The sequence below is a fragment of the Leptodactylus fuscus genome, chromosome 3 (assembly GCF_031893055.1).
Source record: "Leptodactylus fuscus isolate aLepFus1 chromosome 3, aLepFus1.hap2, whole genome shotgun sequence".
NCBI classification, from domain to species: domain Eukaryota; kingdom Metazoa; phylum Chordata; class Amphibia; order Anura; family Leptodactylidae; genus Leptodactylus; species Leptodactylus fuscus.
In genome coordinates, this window is record NC_134267.1 from 24,848,350 (window position 1) to 24,869,793 (window position 21,444).

General features: G+C 46.2%; 1 protein-coding gene across 1 annotated transcript in view; it reads right to left on the bottom strand.

Moving 5' to 3' along the window:
* Nucleotides 1-2,438: 2,438 nt before the first annotated feature.
* LOC142198459 (uncharacterized) overlaps nt 2,439-21,444 on the bottom strand; it is a 120,695-nt gene continuing 101,689 nt past the window's right edge. Inside the window, exons 19-27 of the mRNA XM_075269494.1 lie at nt 19,871-21,339; nt 19,611-19,658; nt 14,005-14,060; nt 13,718-13,859; nt 13,447-13,614; nt 13,240-13,363; nt 13,040-13,137; nt 12,582-12,639; nt 2,439-3,809 (exon numbers count right to left, since the gene is read on the bottom strand). Of these exons, the coding sequence (XP_075125595.1) occupies nt 2,776-3,809; nt 12,582-12,639; nt 13,040-13,137; nt 13,240-13,363; nt 13,447-13,614; nt 13,718-13,859; nt 14,005-14,060; nt 19,611-19,658; nt 19,871-21,339 (3,197 nt within the window). The 3' untranslated portion in view covers nt 2,439-2,775. The remainder of the gene's footprint in view (nt 3,810-12,581; nt 12,640-13,039; nt 13,138-13,239; nt 13,364-13,446; nt 13,615-13,717; nt 13,860-14,004; nt 14,061-19,610; nt 19,659-19,870; nt 21,340-21,444) is intronic.

Genomic DNA, 21,444 nt, shown 5'->3' on the forward strand with positions numbered 1-21,444 from the left:
CCCTTCTTCTGCTGAAGAAGAAAGATGGCACAAGCTGGATGTGGTTAGATGCCTGCAGATCTACTTGCAGCGCACTCGCCCCTTTAGGTGGACTGAAAACCTGTTGGTCAGCTACACGGGGAAAAACAAGGGCGCCAAAGCCGCCAAAGCTACAATATCCCGGTGGGTTACCGAGACTATTAGAGTCGCCTATACCGCCCAAGGGCTGTCGGCTCCATCTTTCCTTCATGCCCATTCAACCAGGGCAGTGTCCACTTCACGGGCAGAAAGAAGTGCTTTGTCTGTGGACCAAATATATGCAGCTGCCTCTTGGGCATCTGAATCCACCTTCATTCGGCATTACCGCCTGAAGGACCAAGTGGCAGATTCCACTGCCTTTGCCCAGACCAGTTTAAGTTCGGTCATGGGTTTGTCCCACCCATCTTGGGGACCTGCTTGCTATATCCCCACATTGTGCCGCTGTTGAGGACGACAGGGAACAAGTGATTATGAAGATAATCTTGTTTCCCTTAGTCCTAACAGCGGCACAAGATTTCCCACCCTGGGAATCATATCTTATGTATAAAACTGTATATAAATGTAATGGAGGTACTTTTGTATTTACACGCAGAGGGGAGGTTCTTGTGCCCTCTTATAGGGCCTGCCACGCATTTGATTGGCTAATTAAATATCCGCCTGTCCTACCAGCACACAGGGGCAGAAATACCCCACATTGTGCCGCTGTTAGGACTAAGAGAAACAAGATTATCTTCATAATCACTCGTTTTCACTGGCGTTTTTTAAACTTTCTGGCCCAGAATGCAACACAAGTGAATAAAACGCCACAAAGACGCCCTGTCTGTAATACATTGCATAATTCCCTACTGACTTACCGCTAATATGTTGACCCTGTATTTTTTTTTGCCCGAGGGTGGTTCCCCCAGTGTGGATAACTCTAGGAGGTAAGGCAATGTCTTGCAAGTAAAATGAACAAGTGGATGAAGATGAAATGAAATCGCAGTTATTTTGTTGGGATTGTTACCTGCTGTGTTTTGTGTTTCAATTGAGTTTCTGCAGCAGCCACAAACCTCTGCGATTCTACAATGTCTGGCCTTGGCCTTAAAGGGGTCGTCCACTTTCAGACCAATATTGAGAGACAAATGTTATGGTTTGTATAATAAAAAGTTGTACAATATTCTAATATACTTTCTGTATCAATTCCTCCTGGTTTTCTAGATCTCTGCTTGTTGTCATTCATTCTGTTACTTCTAGTGGATAAAGGTCTAATCATGGTCATGTGCGTGTGACACCGTCTGGACGGCTGCGGTTCTGGGTCTCAAAATTTACCCAGTCCATCCCCACCATCAAGAGATCTGGCAAATAGAGATGAGCGAATAGTGTTTGATCGAATACCTCGCCGCCATAGGAATGTGTGTAAGTGGCCAAACACCAAGGGGTTAAGCGCATAGAATATTCGATGCGCTTAACCCCTTGGTGTTTGGCCGCTTACACGCATTCCTATGGCAGCGAGGTATTCGATTAAATACTACTCGCTCATTTTCACGGGCGAAGACCTCTGGGGCCTGGTTCTGCTCCGGTTTGCTCAATGCTACCTCAGTGTGCAGGGGAGTCTGGTTGCCTGGGACTAACTGTTTGTTCTATACTGGATTTGGTTCATAACAGTGCCCTTGTATAGGCCGTACGGACTGGCAGCAGAATAGAGCAGCAGGCTGGCTGGCTGTCAGCTACTATTTAAAGGCACTTCACTCTCGCCTCTGTGGGGACTCCTCTAATTGGTCCAACCCTTATTCTCAGAATAGGACATACCCAGCTTCTCAATATCACCAATGTTTATATTTATACATCACAAACATTCGATGAATCAAAGGCAATCATTTTATTAAGAGGTGCTCAGCACTATGATGGAGTGACCAGTAGTGCTGAGCGAGTATTATTCGATCGAAGACCTCGCCGGCATAGGAATGCGTGTAATCGGCCAAACACCAATTGGTTAAACGCTTCAAATATTCGATGCATTTAACCCCTTGTTGGTCAGCCGATTACACACATTCCTTTGCCGGCGAGGTCTTTGATCGAATAATACTCAATCAACACTAGTGACCAGTACAGTTGGGATGGTGTTCTCAGGCCTTATTCCTCCAATTGTAAAAATAGTCATTATGGCCAAGCCTGAGAACTCCGTCCCAACTGTGAAACACAGGGGTGGCAGAATCATGTTGTGGGGTCGTTTTGCTGCAGGAGGGACTGGTGCATTTCACAAAATGGATGGCATCATGAGGAAAGATCATTATGTGGCAATATCTCAAGACATCAGCCAGGGAGTCAGATCAGTGGGGTCCAACACCTGTCCAGACCTGATCAGATCTTCCATGCTGCCACGAGCACCACAACCTGTACAGTGAGCAGCAACAGTCCTACAATTCCGAGTCTGTCACATCTTCTACAATCTATACAGTTAATTGGCTTCTATTCTGCTGAAGCTCCCAAAGCAGGAACAAAATGAATTGTTTATTCAAATAAGGCCTCCCCATCAAACTATCAGTATACAGCATCATTCCAGTAGCCTCCAGCCTTAGCAATCTCCGAACTTCTGTTTCGCACCACTTGACTGGATTTGGAAGAGTGAAGGCCACAACCAGAGTGGCAACAGAGGCGTCTTCTGGACAGGCAATCATGAGAGCTGCATCTCATGGACATACCCCTCTCTCGTAAACTGTCATTTGACGTAAGGATTTTGTAGACTGGTCTCATGGCTCTTCACATAGATCTTGTCTTTTATTCCCCCCCCCCCACGTGAGTTAACTGATGTCTAACAAGACTCCTCCTTTGCCGACAGAGTTTCCCACATTCTGAACATGAAAATGGCTTCTGCCCCGTGTGAATTCTCAGATGTTCCACAAGATTTGATTTATGACTGAAACATTTTCCACATTCCGAACAGGAAAATGGCTTCTCTCCTGTGTGACTTCTCAAGTGCTCCACAAGCCTTACTTTCTGACTAAAACACTTCCCACATTCATGACAGGAAAATCTCTTTTTCGCAGAATGAGCTCTCTGATGACGAATAAAAGTTGACCTTTGGATAAAAAATTTCCCACATTCTGGACATGAAAATGGTTCCTCTACTCTGTGGATTTTAAAATGTTCCAGAAGACTTGTTTTCTGACTAAACCGTCTTTCGCATTCAGGGCATGAAAATGGCTCAGTGTGAGATTTCAGATGTTCACTATAATTTGATTTATGGACAAAACATTTCCCACATTCTGAACATGTAAACGGCTTCTCCCCTGTGTGAGTTTTTAGATGTTTCACAAGGCCACCGTTCTGACTAAAACATTTCTCACATTTGGGACATGAATATGGCTTCTCTCCTGTGTGAGTTCTCAGATGCTTCACAAGACTAGATTTGGAGATAAAACCTCTCTCACATTCTGAACATGAAAATGGCTTCTCCCCTGTGTGAGTTCTTAGATGTTCTGTGAAACTTGATTTTTTGTTAAAGCGTCTCCCACAGTCTGAACATGAGAACCGCTCTTCTCCTGAGTGACTACTTGGATGTTTCTTAAGGCTTGATTTCTGATTATACGTCCCACCTCTTCCTCGACTGTGTCCAGTTCTTGTTTTGCCAATCTGTGATTGATTGGATAAAGGTTTCTTGTGATCAGTGGCATCAGTGGATGGATCTCCGCTCTGAAGGACTACGGGTACATTAGCAGTTACTGAGGTATCTTGTGTGGTGGTGTTCTCTTCATCTTTGTATTTGCCAGATAACGTGAGATGCCCATAAACGTCTATTATCCTGTCTTCACCTCGAAAAAGAAACAAAATGGAGCATATTTACCAATAGAAATCCGCCACTTTTCTGTCTACATTTGCACCAACATTTATGGTACACAGTATTCACAGTTTTTTGAACAGTATGAAGCCAGAAAGAACAGAAAATTACAACAGGCATAACACTTTTGAAAAATGTGCCCCAGAATGGGAAAATGGTGGCTTGATCAACTTTGACCGAGGCATTAGGAGGGTTAATGCTCACGATCAGTGAAGAAGCTGAACGGCCGCCATATTGAAACACCCAACCTCCACTGTAAAAGTATGCCACATATCCTATAGATGAGCTATCTTTAGTAGAGATGAGCGAACACTAAAATGTTCGAGGTTCGAAATTCGATTCGAACAGCCGCTCAATGTTCGTGTGTTCGAATGGGTTTCGAACCCCATTATAGTCTATGGGGAACAGATACTCGTTAAGGGGGAAACCCAAATCCGTGTCTGGAGGGTCACCAAGTCCACTATGACACCCCAGGAAATGATGCCAACACCTCTGGAATGACACTGGGACAGCAGGGGAAGCATGTCTGGGGGCATCTAACACACCAAAGACCCTCTATTACCCCAACATCACAGCCTAACAACTACACACTTTACACACTCAATACCACCTCTCTGACAGTAGGAAAACACCTTGAAACATGTGTATTTGGCACTTGCAGTGAGGAGAGCTTGTCACCAGCAGTGAATTTGGCCCTTGTAGTAAGTTGAGGTTGGCACCAACATTTGTTTTGAAAATCAGGGTGGATTGAGCCTCTAACCAGCAGAGTTTGGGCAAATTCATGGTGGAGGGAGCCTCTAAACACCCCAGTTTGGGCAAATTCATGGTGGAGGGAGCCTCTAAAAACCCCAGTTTGGACCAATTCATGGTGGAGGGAGCCTCTAACCAGCCCAGTGTGGGCAAATTCATGGTGGAGGGAGCCTCTAAAAAACCCAGTTTGGACCAATTCATGGTGGAGGGAGCCTCTAACCAGCCCAGTTTGGGCAAATTCATGGTGGAGGGAGCCTCTAAAAAACCCAGTTTGGACCAATTCATGGTGGAGGGAGCCTCTAACCAGCCCAGTTTGGGCAAATTCATGGTGGAGGGAGCCTCTAAAAAACCCAGTTTGGACCAATTCATGGTGGAGGGAGCCTCTAAACAGCCCAGTTTGGGCAAATTCATGGTGGAGGGAGCCTCTAAACAGCCCAGTTTGGGCAAATTCATGGTGGAGGGAGCCTCTAACCAGCCCAGTTTGGACCAATTAATGGTGGAGGGAGCCTCTAACCAGCCCAGTTTGGGCAAATTCATGGTGGAGGGAGCCTCTAAACAGCCCAGTTTGGACCAATTCATGGTGGAGGGAGCCTCTAAAAAACCCAGTTTGGACCAATTCATGGTGGAGGGAGCCTCTAAACAGCCCAGTTTGGGCAAATTCATGGTGGAGGGAGCCTCTAACCAGCCCAGTTTGGACCAATTCATGGTGGAGGGAGCCTCTAACCAGCCAGTTTGGGCAAATTCATGGTGGAGGGAGCCTCTAAACAGCCCAGTTTGGACCAATTCATGGTGGAGGGAGCCTCTAAAAAACCCAGTTTGGACCAATTCATGGTGGAGGGAGCCTCTAAACAGCCCAGTTTGGGCAAATTCATGGTGGAGGGAGCCTCTAACCAGCCCAGTTTGGACCAATTCATGGTGGAGGGAGCCTCTAAAAAACCCAGTTTGGACCAATTCATGGTGGAGGGAGCCTCTAACCAGCCCAGTTTGGACCAATTAATGGTGGAGGGAGCCTCTAAACAGCCAAGTTTGGACCAATTCATGGTGGAGGGAGCCTCTAAAAACCCCAGTTTGGACCAATTCATGGTGGAGGGAGCCTCTAACCAGCCCAGTTTGGGCAAATTCATGGTGGAGGGAGCCTCTAAACAGCCCAGTTTGGGCAAATTCATGGTGGAGGGAGCCTCTAACCAGCCCAGTTTGGACCAATTAATGGTGGAGGGAGCCGCTAAACAGCCCAGTTTGGACCAATTCATGGTGGAGGGAGCCTCTAAAAACCCCAGTTTGGACCAATTCATGGTGGAGGGAGCCTCTAAAAAACCCAGTTTGGACCAATTCATGGTGGAGGGAGCCTCTAACCAGCCCAGTTTGGACCAATTAATGGTGGAGGGAGCCTCTAAACAGCCAAGTTTGGACCAATTCATGGTGGAGGGAGCCTCTAAAAACCCCAGTTTGGACCAATTCATGGTGGAGGGAGCCTCTAACCAGCCCAGTTTGGGCAAATTCATGGTGGAGGGAGCCTCTAAACAGCCCAGTTTGGGCAAATTCATGGTGGAGGGAGCCTCTAACCAGCCCAGTTTGGACCAATTAATGGTGGAGGGAGCCGCTAAACAGCCAAGTTTGGACCAATTCATGGTGGAGGGAGCCTCTAAAAACCCCAGTTTGGACCAATTCATGGTGGAGGGAGCCTCTAACCAGCCCAGTTTGGGCAAATTCATGGTGGAGGGAGCCTCTAAACAGCCCAGTTTGGGCAAATTCATGGTGGAGGGAGCCTCTAACCAGCCCAGTTTGGACCAATTAATGGTGGAGGGAGCCGCTAAACAGCCCAGTTTGGACCAATTCATGGTGGAGGGAGCCTCTAAAAACCCCAGTTTGGACCAATTCATGGTGGAGGGAGCCTCTAAACAGCCCAGTTTGGGCAAATTCATGGTGGAGGGAGCCTCTAACCAGCAGAGTTGGTGGAAATCAGGGTGGAGGGAGCCTCTAACCAGCAGAGTTGGGGGAAATCAGGGTGGAGGGAGCCTAGTATTAGCAGAATTGTGCAACGCTTATGGTGGATGAGTATGAGGATGCGGAGGAATTGGAGAGGTTGAGTACAGACATGGAGTTTCATGTTGGGGTGCTTTACACAGGTGGGCACAAAAATGACGGCTCTACCCAGTGGTGGTTCATTTTTATCAAAGTGAGCCGGTCGGCACTCTCAGCTGACAGACGGGTGCGCTTGTCAGTGATGATGCCACCGGCTGCACTGAACACCCTCTCAGATAGGACGCTGGCGGCAGGACAGGACAGCACCTCCAAGGCATATAGGGCAAGTTCAAGCCACAGGTCCAACTTCGACACCCAATACGTGTAGGGCGCAGAGGGGTCGGAGAGGACAGGGCTGTGGTCGGAAAGGTATTCCCGCAACATGCGCCTATACTTCTCACGCCTGGTGACACTAGGACCCTCCGTGGCGGCACTTTGGCGAGGGGGTGCCATCAAGGTGTCCCAGACCTTAGACAGTGTGCCCCTCGTTTGTGTGGACCGGTGAGAACTTGGTTGCCTACTGGAGGAACTGCCCTCCCTGCCGCCAATGTCACATGCTGGAAACATCTCCATCATATTCTGCACCAATTGCCTGTGGCAAGCATTGATGCGATTGGCCCTCCCCTCTACCGGAATAAAAGACGAGATGTTGTTTTTATACCGGGGGTCAAGGATAGCAAAGATCCAGTACTGGTTGTCCTCCATGATTTTGACAATACGCTTGTCGGTTGTAAAGCACCCCAACATGAACTCAGCCATGTCTGCCACAGTGTTAGTTGGCATGACTCCTCTGGCCCCACCGGAAAGTTCAATCTCCATTTCCTCCTCATCCTCCATGTCTACCCATCCGCGCTGCAACAATGGGACGATTCGAAGTTGCCCGGAAGCCTCCTGTATCACCATCACATCATCGGACAACTCTTCTTCCTCCTCCTCCTCCTCCTCCATTAAACGCAGTGAAGCGGACAGATGTGTGGACCTACTCTCCAGCTGTGACGGATCGGATGCTATCCCTAACTCCTCTGTGTGATCTGAGTTATCCCTGATGTCAATCAGGGATTCTCTCAGAACACACAAGAGCGGGATTGTAAGGCTCACCATCGCATCCTCAGAGCTCACCCTCCTTGTGGACTCCTCAAAGACCCGTAGGATGTCACAAAGGTCTCTCATCCATGGCCACTCATGGATGTGAAACTGAGGCAGCTGACTTTGTGGCACCCTAGGGTTTTGTAGCTGGTATTCCATCAAAGGTCTCTGCTGCTCAACCACTCTATTCAACATCTGAAACGTTGAGTTCCAGCGTGTGGGGACGTCGCACAAAAGCCGGTGTTGTGGCACATGCAGGCATTGCTGGAGAGATTTTAAGCTAGCAGCGGCTACTGTCGACTTGCGAAAGTGGGCGCACATGCGCCGCACTTTCACCAGTAGCTCTGGAACATTGGGGTAGCTCTTTAGGAAACGTTGCACCACTAGGTTGAAGACGTGGGCCAGGCATGGAACATGTTGGAGTCCGGCAAGCTCCAGAGCTGCTACCAGGTTCCGGCCGTTATCACAAACGACCATGCCTGGGCCCAGGTGCAGCGGCTCAAACCATATTGCCGTCTCATCGAGGAGGGCATCCCTCACCTCGGAGGCAGTGTGCTGTCTGTCCCCCAAGCTGATCAGCTTCAGCACAGCCTGCTGACGTCTACCAACGCCAGTGCTGCAACGTTTCCAACTCGTAGCTGGGGTCAATCTAACAGCGGAGGAGGAGGCGGTGGCGGAGGAGGAGGCGGTGGCGGAGGAGGAGGCGGTAGAGGAGGAGGAGGAGGGGGGTGTTCTTCTCGTGTCCCTGCCAGGAATGTTAGGCGGGGAGACGAGGTACACCGGGCCAGTTTGGGAAGCAGTCCCAGCCTCAACTACATTCACCCAGTGTGCCGTCAGTGAAATGTAGCGTCCCTGTCCGCATGCACTTGTCCACGCGTCGGTGGTCAAGTGGACCTTTGTGCAAAGCGCGGAACTAAGGGCCCGCCTGATGTTGAGTGACACGTGCTGGTGCAAGGCGGGGACGGCACACCGGGAGAAGTAGTGACGGCTAGGGACGGCATAGCGAGGTGCCGCAGTTGCCATCAGGTCCAGGAAGGCGGGAGTTTCAACAAGCCGGAACGCCAACATCTCCTGGGCCAGCAGTTTAGCGATGTTGGCGTTCAAGGCTTGCGCGTGTGGGTGGTTAGCAGTGTATTTCTGCCGCCGCTCCAATGTCTGAGAGATGGTGGGTTGTTGTAAAGAAACGCCTGATGGTGCCTTTGATGGTGCAGGAGAAGGAGATAAGACAGGACCAGGGGAGGATGAGGTAGAAGTCAACAAAGTGGCGGAGGCAGATGAAGTGGTGTCCTGGCTCGTCCTCTGGAGTGCATCGCCAGCACAGTCAGCAGTGGCAGTGGCAGAGGCAGAGGCAGTGGCAGAGGCAGTGGCAGTGGCGTGAACGGCAGGCGGCCTTTGTCCTGCCGTTGCTGCCTGCCACTGATTCCAGTGCTTGGATTCCAAATGACAGCGCATTGAAGTGGTGGACAGGTTGCTCTTCTCAGAGCCCCTAATCAATTTCGAGAGGCAAATTGTGCAGACAACACTATATCTGTCCTCGGCGCATTCCTTGAAAAAACTCCACACCTTCGAGAAACGTGCCCTCGAGGTGGGAGTTTTTCGGGGCTGGGTACGAACTGGAACATCTTGGGAGATTCCGGGTGTGGCCTGGCTTCGCCTAAGCTGCTGACCTCTGCCTCTGCCTCTAGCTACCCTTTTTGGTGCTGCACCTGCCTCAACATCCACACTACTTTCCCCGCTTGACATCCCCCCTGTCCAGGTCGGGTCAGTGTCCTCATCATCCACCACTTCCTCTTCCAACTCCTGTCTCATCTCCTCCTCCCGCACAATGCGCCGGTCAACTGGATGCCCTGACGGCAACTGCGTCACATCATCGTCGATGAGGGTGGGTTGCTGGTCATCCACCACCAAATCGAACGGAGATGGAGGAGACTCTAGTGTTTGAGCATCTGGACACAGATGCTCCTCTGTTAGGTTCGTGGAATCGTGACGTGGAGAGGCAGGTTGAGGGACAATGAAAGGAGCGGAGAACAGCTCTGGGGAGCAGGGACAGTTTGGGTTATTGTTCTGTAAAGCTTCGGAATTTTGGGAGGAAGGAAGACAAGACTGTTGGGTAATAGGAGGAGAGGAGGCAGAGTCTGACTGGCTGCTGGACAATGTGCTGTAAGCGTTCTCTGACAGCCATTGCAAGACCTGTTCCTGGTTCTCGGGCCTACTAAGGTTTGTACCCTGCAGTTTAGTTAATGTGGCAAGCAACCCTGGCACTGTGGAGTGGCGCAATGCTTGCTGCCCCACAGGAGTAGGCACGGGACGCCCTGTGGCTTCACTGCTACCTTGCTCCCCAGAACCATTCCCCCGACCTCGCCCACGGCCTCGTCCACGTCCCTTTCCGGGAGCCTTGCGCATTTTGAATTCCTAGTTAGAAATTGGCACTGTATACCAGTAGTAAAAATTGTGGGTGCACGTAACCCCAATATATTCTTTGAATTACCAGTCAGAAACTGGCACTATATGGCAGTAGCAAGAAATGAGGGTATTTGTATTCCCAATATATTCTTTGAATTCCCAGTCAGACAATGGCACTGTATACCAGTAGTAAAAATTGTGGGTGCACGTAACCACAATATATTCTTTGAATTACCAGTCAGAAACTGGCACTATATGGCAGTAGCAAGAAATGAGGGTATTTATAACCCCAATATATTCTTTGAATTCCCAGTCAGACAATGGCACTGTATACCAGTAGTAAAAATTGTGGGTGCACGTAACCCCAATATATTCTTTGAATTCCCAGTCAGACACTGGCACTATATGGCAGTAGCAAGAAATGAGGGTATTTGTATTCCCAATATATTCTTTGAATTCCCAGTCAGACAATGGCACTGTATACCAGTAGTAAAAATTGTGGGTGCACGTAACCACAATATATTCTTTGAATTACCAGTCAGAAACTGGCACTATATGGCAGTAGCAAGAAATGAGGGTATTTGTATTCCCAATATATTCTTTGAATTCCCAGTCAGACAATGGCACTGTATACCAGTAGTAAAAATTGTGGGTGCACGTAACCCCAATATATTCTTTGAATTACCAGTCAGAAACTGGCACTATATGGCAGTAGCAAGAAATGAGGGTATTTATAACCCCAATATATTCTTTGAATTCCCAGTCAGACACTGGCACTATATGGCAGTAGCAAGAAATGAGGGTATTTGTATTCCCAATATATTCTTTGAATTCCCAGTCAGACAATGGCACTGTATACCAGTAGTAAAAATTGTGGGTGCACGTAACCCCAATATATTCTTTGAATTACCAGTCAGAAACTGGCACTATATGGCAGTAGCAAGAAATGAGGGTATTTATAACCCCAATATATTCTTTGAATTCCCAGTCAGACACTGGCACTATATGGCAGTAGCAAGAAATGAGGGTATTTGTATTCCCAATATATTCTTTGAATTCCCAGTCAGACAATGGCACTGTATACCAGTAGTAAAAATTGTGGGTGCACGTAACCACAATATATTCTTTGAATTACCAGTCAGAAACTGGCACTATATGGCAGTAGCAAGAAATGAGGGTATTTGTATTCCCAATATATTCTTTGAATTCCCAGTCAGACAATGGCACTGTATACCAGTAGTAAAAATTGTGGGTGCACGTAACCCCAATATATTCTTTGAATTCCCAGTCAGACACTGGCACTATATGGCAGTAGCAAGAAATGAGGGTATTTGTATTCCCAATATATTCTTTGAATTCCCAGTCAGACAATGGCACTGTATACCAGTAGTAAAAATTGTGGGTGCACGTAACCCCAATATATTCTTTGAATTCCCAGTCAGACACTGGCACTATATGGCAGTAGCAAGAAATGAGGGTATTTGTATTCCCAATATATTCTTTGAATTCCCAGTCAGACAATGGCACTGTATACCAGTAGTAAAAATTGTGGGTGCACGTAACCCCAATATATTCTTTGAATTACCAGTCAGAAACTGGCACTATATGGCAGTAGCAAGAAATGAGGGTATTTATAACCCCAATATATTCTTTGAATTCCCAGTCAGACAATGGCACTGTATACCAGTAGTAAAAATTGTGGGTGTATATAGCCCCAATTCTATTGCTAGGGGACTTGCAGGGTATTTCTGGGGTGAAGGTGGGGGGGCACACCGTTGGAACGGGTATCGGGGTATATATCGGGTATACGGGAATACACTGACAGTGTATTCCATTCAGGATCCTGGGAAAGCTGGGTTGCGGCGATTGAGCCCGTCAGTGCCACGTTACACTGACAAGCTTCTCCCTGGAATTTAGCTCTTACAAGAGCTGTTGTGGTTGTCTTCTCCTTCCTATCCTAGCCTGTCCCTGCCTACCCAGAATCTAAGCCCTAGCTAGCTGGACGGAAACCTCCGTCCTCGGTGAATTGCAAGCTCAGAATGACGCGAACCTGGGCGGCGCTGTTCTTTTAAATTAGAGGTCACATGTTTTCGGCAGCCAATGGGTTTTGCCTACTTTTCTCAACGTCACTGGTGTCGTAGTTCCTGTCCCACCTACCCTGCGCTGTTATTGGAGCAAAAAAGGCGCCAGGGAAGGTGGGAGGGGAATCGAGTAATGGCGCACTTTACCACGCGGTGTTCGATTCGATTCGAACATGCCGAACAGCCTAATATCCGATCGAACATGAGTTCGATAGAACACTGTTCGCTCATCTCTAATCTTTAGGATACGTCGTTCATACCCGATTTGTCAGCGTATGACATTCAGATTCCCCACAGTTCACGATTCTGTAGATATTCGAGAACCAGTCTCTTTTTGTGCTCTTCCCTCTCAATTATCCCATCATTGAGGACATTTACAAAAAAGGTTGAAGAAAGGTTCTTACCATCCGCTGACACTGATACGGGGGATTCAAGTCCACTCATCGTTCCACCATAACTTTCCTGTAGGAATTGTACATTAAAGACATAAGAAGAAAGACTCTTGGGTATTGCAAAGAGCCAAATCCCACAGAAGCAAGAACCAATTTGCCATAAAAAGAGCAAGATCTCCTCTTGTATTTGTACATTGCAGAGACCTGATTCTAGACTCAGCTACACTGTTGTTTTGAGAAGCTTTAATATCATGTACCTGACTGGTGAGCCAATGACATATCCAGTACATAACAGTATTGTGCCCTAGAAGCAGCTGACCGGCATTGTGCTGTTACCCTATGATTTACATCTACACTACAGAACCTCACATTACTCCACATCATATGGATGTCCAGACAGGTGGTCATACAACAATAACCAGATGGACACAGCACACTGCACGGCCACTGAGGATCTCAGCTTCATCTACCTGATGATACAGTAGGACATTTTGGTGTTCCTCTGGGCAGTCATGGAAATATCGAGGACTGGGACATCTCTCTGGTGGATTTCTCCTACTGGTTCCATCTATAGGAAATAAACACAGTGACTGAATACATTGTCTATATGTGATGAGCAGATGATGGAGGAGTCTAGTGGAGGTTCCTCTAGAGTATGGTCTCCTCTTACCTGGTGATATGAAGAGCTGCGGATCCTCCATCATGACTTCCTTATACAGATCCTTGTGCCCTTCTAAATACTCCCACTCCTCCATGGAGAAATAGACAGTGACATCCTGACACCTTATAGGAACCTGACAACACAATGATACAGTCATCACCAGAGCCCTCCCTTGGTGTTCTTGTATAATGTCCTATCATCCCCAGCAGCGCTCACCTCTCCGCTCAGCAGCTCAGTGATCCTGCTGGTAAGTTCTAGGATCTTCTGCTCTTGTCTCAGTGAATGCGGTGGAGGCTCGGTGATGGGGCTCGGGGTCCTGCTCCATCCTCCTGACACACGGGATGTCACACACTCACCAGACGACTTCTTCACTACTGTGTAATCCTGTGTATGGTGAGACACTACAGGTCACTACAGAGAGTCTAAGAATCCTTCACCTGTCCAGTCATTTCCTAGAGATCAGAGTGATGTCATGTGAGACTCTCACCTCTCCGGTGATCAGGTAGATTATCTCTAGGGTCAGGTCTAGTATCCTCGCAGCCATCAGGTCTCTGGCCTTCTCCATCCTTGTTGAGTCATTGGTGGACAGAACCATCGTATATGAAGAACCTGAGGGAAAACCAGGAGGACTGAGAACAAAATCCCAACTAAAGAAACATCTTGCATGAAGTACAGTGTCTACTAATAGGGAGTTACAAAGGCTGAATCACAGGATACAATGGAGGTGACTTAGATATTGAGACCAGCCCTGTTATATAGTGAATACCGACTTACACAGGATACACACTGCAGTGCACTACATATAGCAGTAGGTCAAATCTTACAAACCACTAAAAGGAAATTTCATATTAATAAAAAATGCCAAAAAAATGCAAAGCAGTATCAGTGTTTTTTTAGGCTAAGGCCCCACATTGCAGAAACGCAGCTTCTATTGCAGATTTTGCTTTGGGGTTTTTTTTGAGCCAAAACCAAGAATGGCTACAAAAGGAATGGGGAATATATAAGAATTTCTTATACAATCCACTGCTGGCTTTGGCTAAAAAAAAACCTTGCAAAAGCTGCAACAAAAAAGCTGCGTTTACACAACATGGGGCCTCAGCCTAAGGCTGTGACTGGAGCAGAAATTGGTGACAAAGCCAATGATGTAAAGTGGTCGATAAACACACAGGGCATTGCAGATTGTGGTGTATGGGCAAGTAACATTCCTGAAATATCTGGGAAGTTTCCAAAAAGAGGGATGGGCAAATCTCCCAGGCCTGCTCCTGTGGCTACTCATTTAGGGTAAGTTCACACAGGATTTTTTTGGATCGGAACCTGAGATGGAGGCCGCCTCAGGTTCTGATCCAAAAACCGGGTAGCCGCAACTGAAAGCTGGTGCACTGCACTGGCATCCAGCCGCGCGCTCCGCATTAGGCCCAGTGAATGGGCCTAGTCCAGAGGAGGGAGGATCTTCAGGCGGAATCGCAAGGTGGCTCAGCCTGAAGAATGAGCAGCTCGCCTCTTTTTTCCAGGAACCGGAAGAAACGGCTCCCGGAAAAAAACTCCTGAGCGGCTCTCATTGATTTCAATGGGAACAGTCTTTATGGTCAGGATTTTGAGGCGGATACAGCCTCAAAATCCTGACCCAAAATCTCTGCGTGAACTTACCCTTAGTGGGTATTAATATGTGACTTGGGTAGTTTATGTCCCAAAAAAGGGGCGTGGTCAGCACATAACATTTTTATGTCATAGAGGAGAACTCGTCAAGGTCCGAAGGCAGCGTAGCCTCGTATGTTCGCCGCAACCTATTCTCCTGGCCCATGGACCCCAAGTAAGTGTATAGAGCTATACAGTCATGTAGTGCACAATATCCGACCGCGACTTGTCATGTTATAGTTGTGTATATATGTAGATCACAAACTGATAGCATATCCTATAGCGATAGCCCATAACTGTATGTGACCCTGGTATGACCCTGTAATCCAGAAGAGCAGACTCTTACAGGGGTCCAGGAGATCTCACCGTTTACGAGGAGTCTCCCAAAGATTTGAAGCAGAACTCCTGACCCCAAACTGTGTGAGCAGAAGTAACGCTCTATGGATAGTGCTGCCCCCTGCTGGTTGTACTGAGGTATATCACCTATATAATAACTACACTATAATAAACCTAAAAATAATACAGGCATGACCGAAAATAAAGAAAGCAACGAGACAACACAGACTACACGTCACACATACTCTGACCCGTCACTGACCTGCACATGGACCTCTGAGGGGCTACAGGACCTCTGATGATGTCACAGTCATGTGATCATGGGATAGATAAGGAAGTGCGACCTGCTTTACTCCTCCTCGGGTGATCATCACAGCTCCTTCAGCTCCTCCAGCACGACAGCTCGGAGTCTGACGCCTTTTATACTTGTGATTGATCACATGACCATGACATCATCACAGGTCCTTTAGCCCACAACAGTTAGGTATCTATCTTAGAAAGAATATGCAAATCTGTCGCCCAAGATGTAAACAGGGAGACAGTGCCTCTGTTATGCTGCCCTCTATGGGAAGCACCCTGAACATCATGCCCGACTTTCCCAGAAGTCTTTACTGCATAATGCGGAGTTATAACCAAATCAATTTCTCAGCTACGGACGGCACCGTTTCTGTCTGGCTGGACTTCATCAGCGCAGCCTAGAGAGAACTGATTTGGTAGAAGTGAGAGGCTGAGATTATGGGGATAACGTCCATCCTCAGGGAGAGACCACCTTCTCAGGTATGTGGAGACTTATACAGCCATAGTTGCTCCACTGCAAGGGAACATGGGAAGAATATGCAAATCTGTCTCCCAAGATGTAAAAAGGGAGACAGGGCATGATGTTCAGGGTGCTTCCCATAGAGGGCAGCATAACAGAGGCACTGTCTCCCTGATTACATGTTGGGAGACAGATTTGCATATTCTTCCCATGTTCCCTTGCAGTGGAGCAATTATGGCTGAATAAGTCTCCACACACCTGAGAAGGTGGTCTCTCCCTAAGGATGGACATTATCCCCATAATCTCGTATCTATCTTAGGTCCTGTTGATCGTACTGATAGGGATTTCGACTCTTTGTACTGAGCGAGATGATTTAACTCATCACTTCAGCTATAAGAGGCTTTAGATCTTCTATGTAGGCCGCAATATACCGGTCACTGATATGTCCACACCTCTGCTATCAGTGACCACAGGTCTAGCTATAGGGAGGCAGCAGTAGCCGTCACTAGCGGGCCCCTCCAGCTGTCCCTCAAAGTATAATGTCCCCTTCCTGTTGTCCCCACAGTATAATGTCCCCTTCTAGTTGTCCTCGAAGTATAACATCCCCTGCCTGTTGTCCTCACAGTATAATATCTCTTTCCTGTTGCCCCCACAGTTTATTGCCCCCTCCACTGAGGAAACTTCACTTTTCAGTCACAGCATTTTTGGAGAAGTGGGAAAGATAAGACAGATTGTGACAACGGCCTGAAGCGCGCACACAGACACACGTACAGTGAGTGTGTATATATAGACGTGTGTTAAGGCTGTATGTACACTCACCGGCCACTTTATTAGGTACACCTGTCCAACTGCTCGTTAACACTTAATTTCTAATCAGCCAATCACATGGCGGCAACTCAGTGCATTTAGGCATGTAGACATGGTCAAGACAATCTCCTGCAGTTCAAACCGAGCATCAGTATGGGGAAGAAAGGTGATTTGAGTGCCTTTGAACGTGGCATGGTTGTTGGTGCCAGAAGGGCTGGTCTGAGTATTTCAGAAACTGCTGATCTACTGGGATTTTCACGCACAACCATCTCTAGGGTTTACAGAGAATGGTCCGAAAAAGAAAAAACATCCAGTGAGCGGCAGTTCTGTGGGCGGAAATGCGTTGTTGATGCCAGAGGAGAATGGCCAGACTGGTTCGAGCTGATAGAAAGGCAACAGTGACTCAAATAGCCACCCGTTACAACCAAGGTAGCCAGAAGAGCATCTCTGAACGCACAGTATGTCGAACTTTGAGGCAGATGGGCTACAGCAGCAGAAGACCACACCGGGTGCCACTCCTTTCAGCTAAGAACAGGAAACTGAGGCTACAATTTGCACAAGCTCATCGAAATTGGACAATTGAAGATTGGAAAAACGTTGCCTGGTCTGATGAGTCTCGATTTCTGCTGCGACATTCGGATGGTAGGCTCAGAATTTGTCGTCAACAACATGAAAGCATGGATCCATCCTTGTATCAACGGTTCAGGCTGGTGGTGGTGGTGTCATGGTGTGGGGAATATTTTCTTGGCACTCTTTGGGCCCCTTGGTACCAATTGAGCATCGTTGCAACACCAAAGCCTACCTGAGTATTGTTGCTGACCATGTCCATCCCTTTATGACCACAATGTACCCAACATCTGATGGCTACTTTCAGCAGGATAATGCGCCATGTCATAAAGCTGGAATCATCTCAGACTGGTTTCTTGAACATGACAATGAGTTCACTGTACTCCAATGGCCTCCACAGTCACCAGATCTCAATCCAATAGAGCATCTTTGGGATGTGGTGGAACGGGAGATTCGCATCATGGATGTGCAGCCGACAAATCTGCGGCAACTGTGTGATGCCCTCATGTCAATATGGACCAAAATCTCTGAGGAATGCTTCCAGCACCTTGTTGAATCTATGCCACGAAGAATTGAGGCAGTTCTGAAGGCAAAAGGGGGTCCAACCCGTTACTAGCATGGTGTACCTAATAAAGTGGCCGGTGAGTGTATATACTTAGTAATATATTGTATCCTTCCGTTCCCCTCTTAAATTATATATGGTACATTAAATCCTGCCCTGTTTTTGCAATTTTTTTTTTTTGAATTGTTCAGCACATTAAGAAATTATTACATACGCAAATTATATATATATATATATATATATATATATATATATATATATATATATAGACAAACGTAAAAAAAGGCCATGGAAAATGTACTCAGCAGAGCCGTACACGCTTTATGTTCTCAGAGTGATCTGATTTCTCTGAGCATTCTGATCCTAATATAAAATCTATCAGAACTAGCCAGGACTCCAGTAAACAAGTACAAGAGCAAAGGTGCAAATGGATTCTGAAGTGGGACAAGGAAATGTTCTACAAATGTTGGTTCCAAATTATCAGACTCCAAACAGGGGTACATCGTTTGTTCCCAAATGTGTTGCCCGAGGGTTAAGATTACTGGTTTTATTTATTTTTTTGTCTTTTTTTTTTTATGAAGAATTATTAGTAAGAGACATACGTATCTCAGTTTATTGTGAAAAAACGATCATTTTATTATTCAAGGTCAGCAAAATGGAATCCCACTGATATACAGGAAATGGAAAATTTAACAACCCTGACTCTTCTGGGAATTGTAAGGAAAACTCACCATTAGGTCATATTGGGAAACATTCCCATTATCCGCACCTGTACTTTTTCCAGGTCTCACTATGAGTTGCTTTTAAAGTTTCTGTATTCTGACAACAGTCAATGCCCATGAACTGATTCTCTTGACTACGACAGATTATATAAGATTCGTCTCCTATTAGATTTTTCTGCAACTTTTTGGAGTTATATACCTTCAGATAAAATATATATCTATAAAATCTATCCATAGATGAGAGTATTGTCAAACGAAAAGGTAGACTGCATTTCATAAATTATATTCCTTCCAAACATGCCCGCTATGGAATCAAATTGTACAAGCTCCGTAAGAGAAGTACTGGACATACAAAAGCCTTCCACATCTACCAGGGCAAAGATACCCCACTGAATCCCCCCAGGTGCCCACCAGAATTGGGAACTACTAGAAAAACAGTCTGGGAGATTATAGGGCCTCTTCTTCAAACAGGACACACACTATTTCTGGACAATTATTACACCAGTATTCCTAAAGGAGGCAAACACAGGAGAATGTAGGACTGTGCGCGGAGACAGAAAAGGCCACAACGTCTCATAAGCCAGAGACTAAGCAAAGGAGTCTGCTGATCTTCATTGGTGCAAGGGACAAAAAATCTGTACATGTTAAAGGGGCTCTATCAGCAAAATTATGCTGTATGAGCCCCACATATGCGTGAATAGCCCTTAAAAAGGCTATTCAGGCACCACTAATCTTATTTTAAACCCCCCTCTTGTTTTAAAATAAAACTATAAAAACATATATGTAAATCATACCTTAGCATGCACGCTGGGTAGTGATGCACAATCCAACGTCGTCTTCTGACATGCCTTCCTCTTCTTTCTTCTTCTTCTTTCGGAGACACTCTCCGGTCCTGGCTCTTCCCCGACTTCATCGTCGTCTTCTTCCAGCGATTAGTAGATTATCTGATCAGTAGATTATCTGAAAGAAGCCCTACAAAGATGAGGATTCCCACCTGATGAAGAGGTAAATACAAAGGCACCTTCATGGCTCGCAGCTCAGCCTAAAAAAATATTTAATAAGGGAATACAAAACTTGAGGACATAAAGACAAAGTGTATCGAAAGGCAGAGAAATTGTACCAAAATATGAAGAATTTGTCTTTACTGAAAGTTGATGACAATAATACCGATCCTCAGTATACAGAAGACATCTAGAATCAGAAGGTCCTACAATGAAGCTTCACACCCGCCATTCTACAATAGGAACATTAAACTGGTTTCTTTTTTGTGTGAGTTCTTAGATGTTTTAGAAGATGTCCTTTTAAGGAAAAACATTTTCCACATTCTGAACACGAAAACGGCTTCTCCCCTGTGTGACTTTTCTGATGTGTAACAAGACCTGATTTCCAGCTAAAACACTTCCCACATTCTGTACATGAAAATGGCTTCTCCCCCGTGTGGCTTCGTAGATGTTCTGTAAGACCTGATTTCAAACTAAAAGTTTTTCCACATTCAGAACATGAAAATGGCTTTTTCCCCGTGTGAATTTGAAGATGTAGCGTAAGACCCCATTTCTGACTAAAGCATTTACCACATTCGGGACATGAATATGGCTTCTCTCCTGTGTGAGTTCTCTGATGTTCCTTAAGAGTTAATTTCCTGGTAAAACATTTCCCACATTCTGAACATGAAAACTGCTTTTCTCCTGTATGAGTTCTTAGATGATCCATAAGACTTGATTTCATACTAAAAAATTTCTCACATTGAGAACATGAAAATGGCTTTTCTCCAGTGTGAGTTCTCTGATGTCTCACAAGTTGCAATTTCTGGCTAAAACACTTCCCACATTCTGAACATAAATATGGCTTCTCCCCTGTGTGAACTACTAGATGTTTCTCAAGACCCTGTTTTGAACTAAAACACTTCCCACATTCTGAACATGCATTTGGATTCTCCCCTGTGTGAGTTCTCAAATGTTCCACAAGAGTTAATTTCCTGGTAAAACACTTCCCACATTCTGAACATGAAAATGGCTTCTCCCCTTTGTGAATTTTTAAGTGTATCATAAGATTTGATCTCTGGCTAAAGCATTTTCTACATTCAGGGCATGAATACGGCTTCTCCCCTGTGTGAGTTCTTTGATGTCCTACAAGACCCGATTTCTGGCTAAAACATTTACCACATTCTGAACATGAAAAAGCCTTCTCTCCTGTGTGAGTTCTCTGATGTAGAACAAGAGCCGATTCACTGGAAAAAAAATTCCCACATTCAGTACAGGAAAATGATGGCTTCTCCCCTGTGTGCTTTCTGAGATGATTTTCGAGACTTGACTTTAAACTAAATTGTACCCCACAATCTGGACATGGGAATGGCAGCGCTCCTGGATGACCTCTTAGATGTCTTACAAGATTTGCTTTTTCGTAAAAACACTTCCCACATTCAGGACATGAAAATGGCTTCTCCCCTGTGTGCATTCTCTGATGTGCAAGAAGATTACTTTTCCTGGAAAGAGATTTCCCACATTCTGAACATATAAATGGCCCTTCATCTCTTGGCTTGCCAATACACGATTGATTTGATGAAAGTTTCTTCTGACCAGCGGTATCAGTGGATAGATCTCCGCTGTGAAGGATTATGGGTACATTACGGATTACTGAACTATCCTGTGTGGTATTGTTATCTTCTACTTCATGATAAGGAGATACAAGGACATGTCCACCGTAGCCTCTCATCCTGTCTACACCTGGAAAAAGAAAAAAATATTATTTTCCTAAATGAAAACAAAAAATATGCAGACAAAAGTCAGTCACAGTATTGTTTATTACCAATCGTCCAAAATCGACCAAGA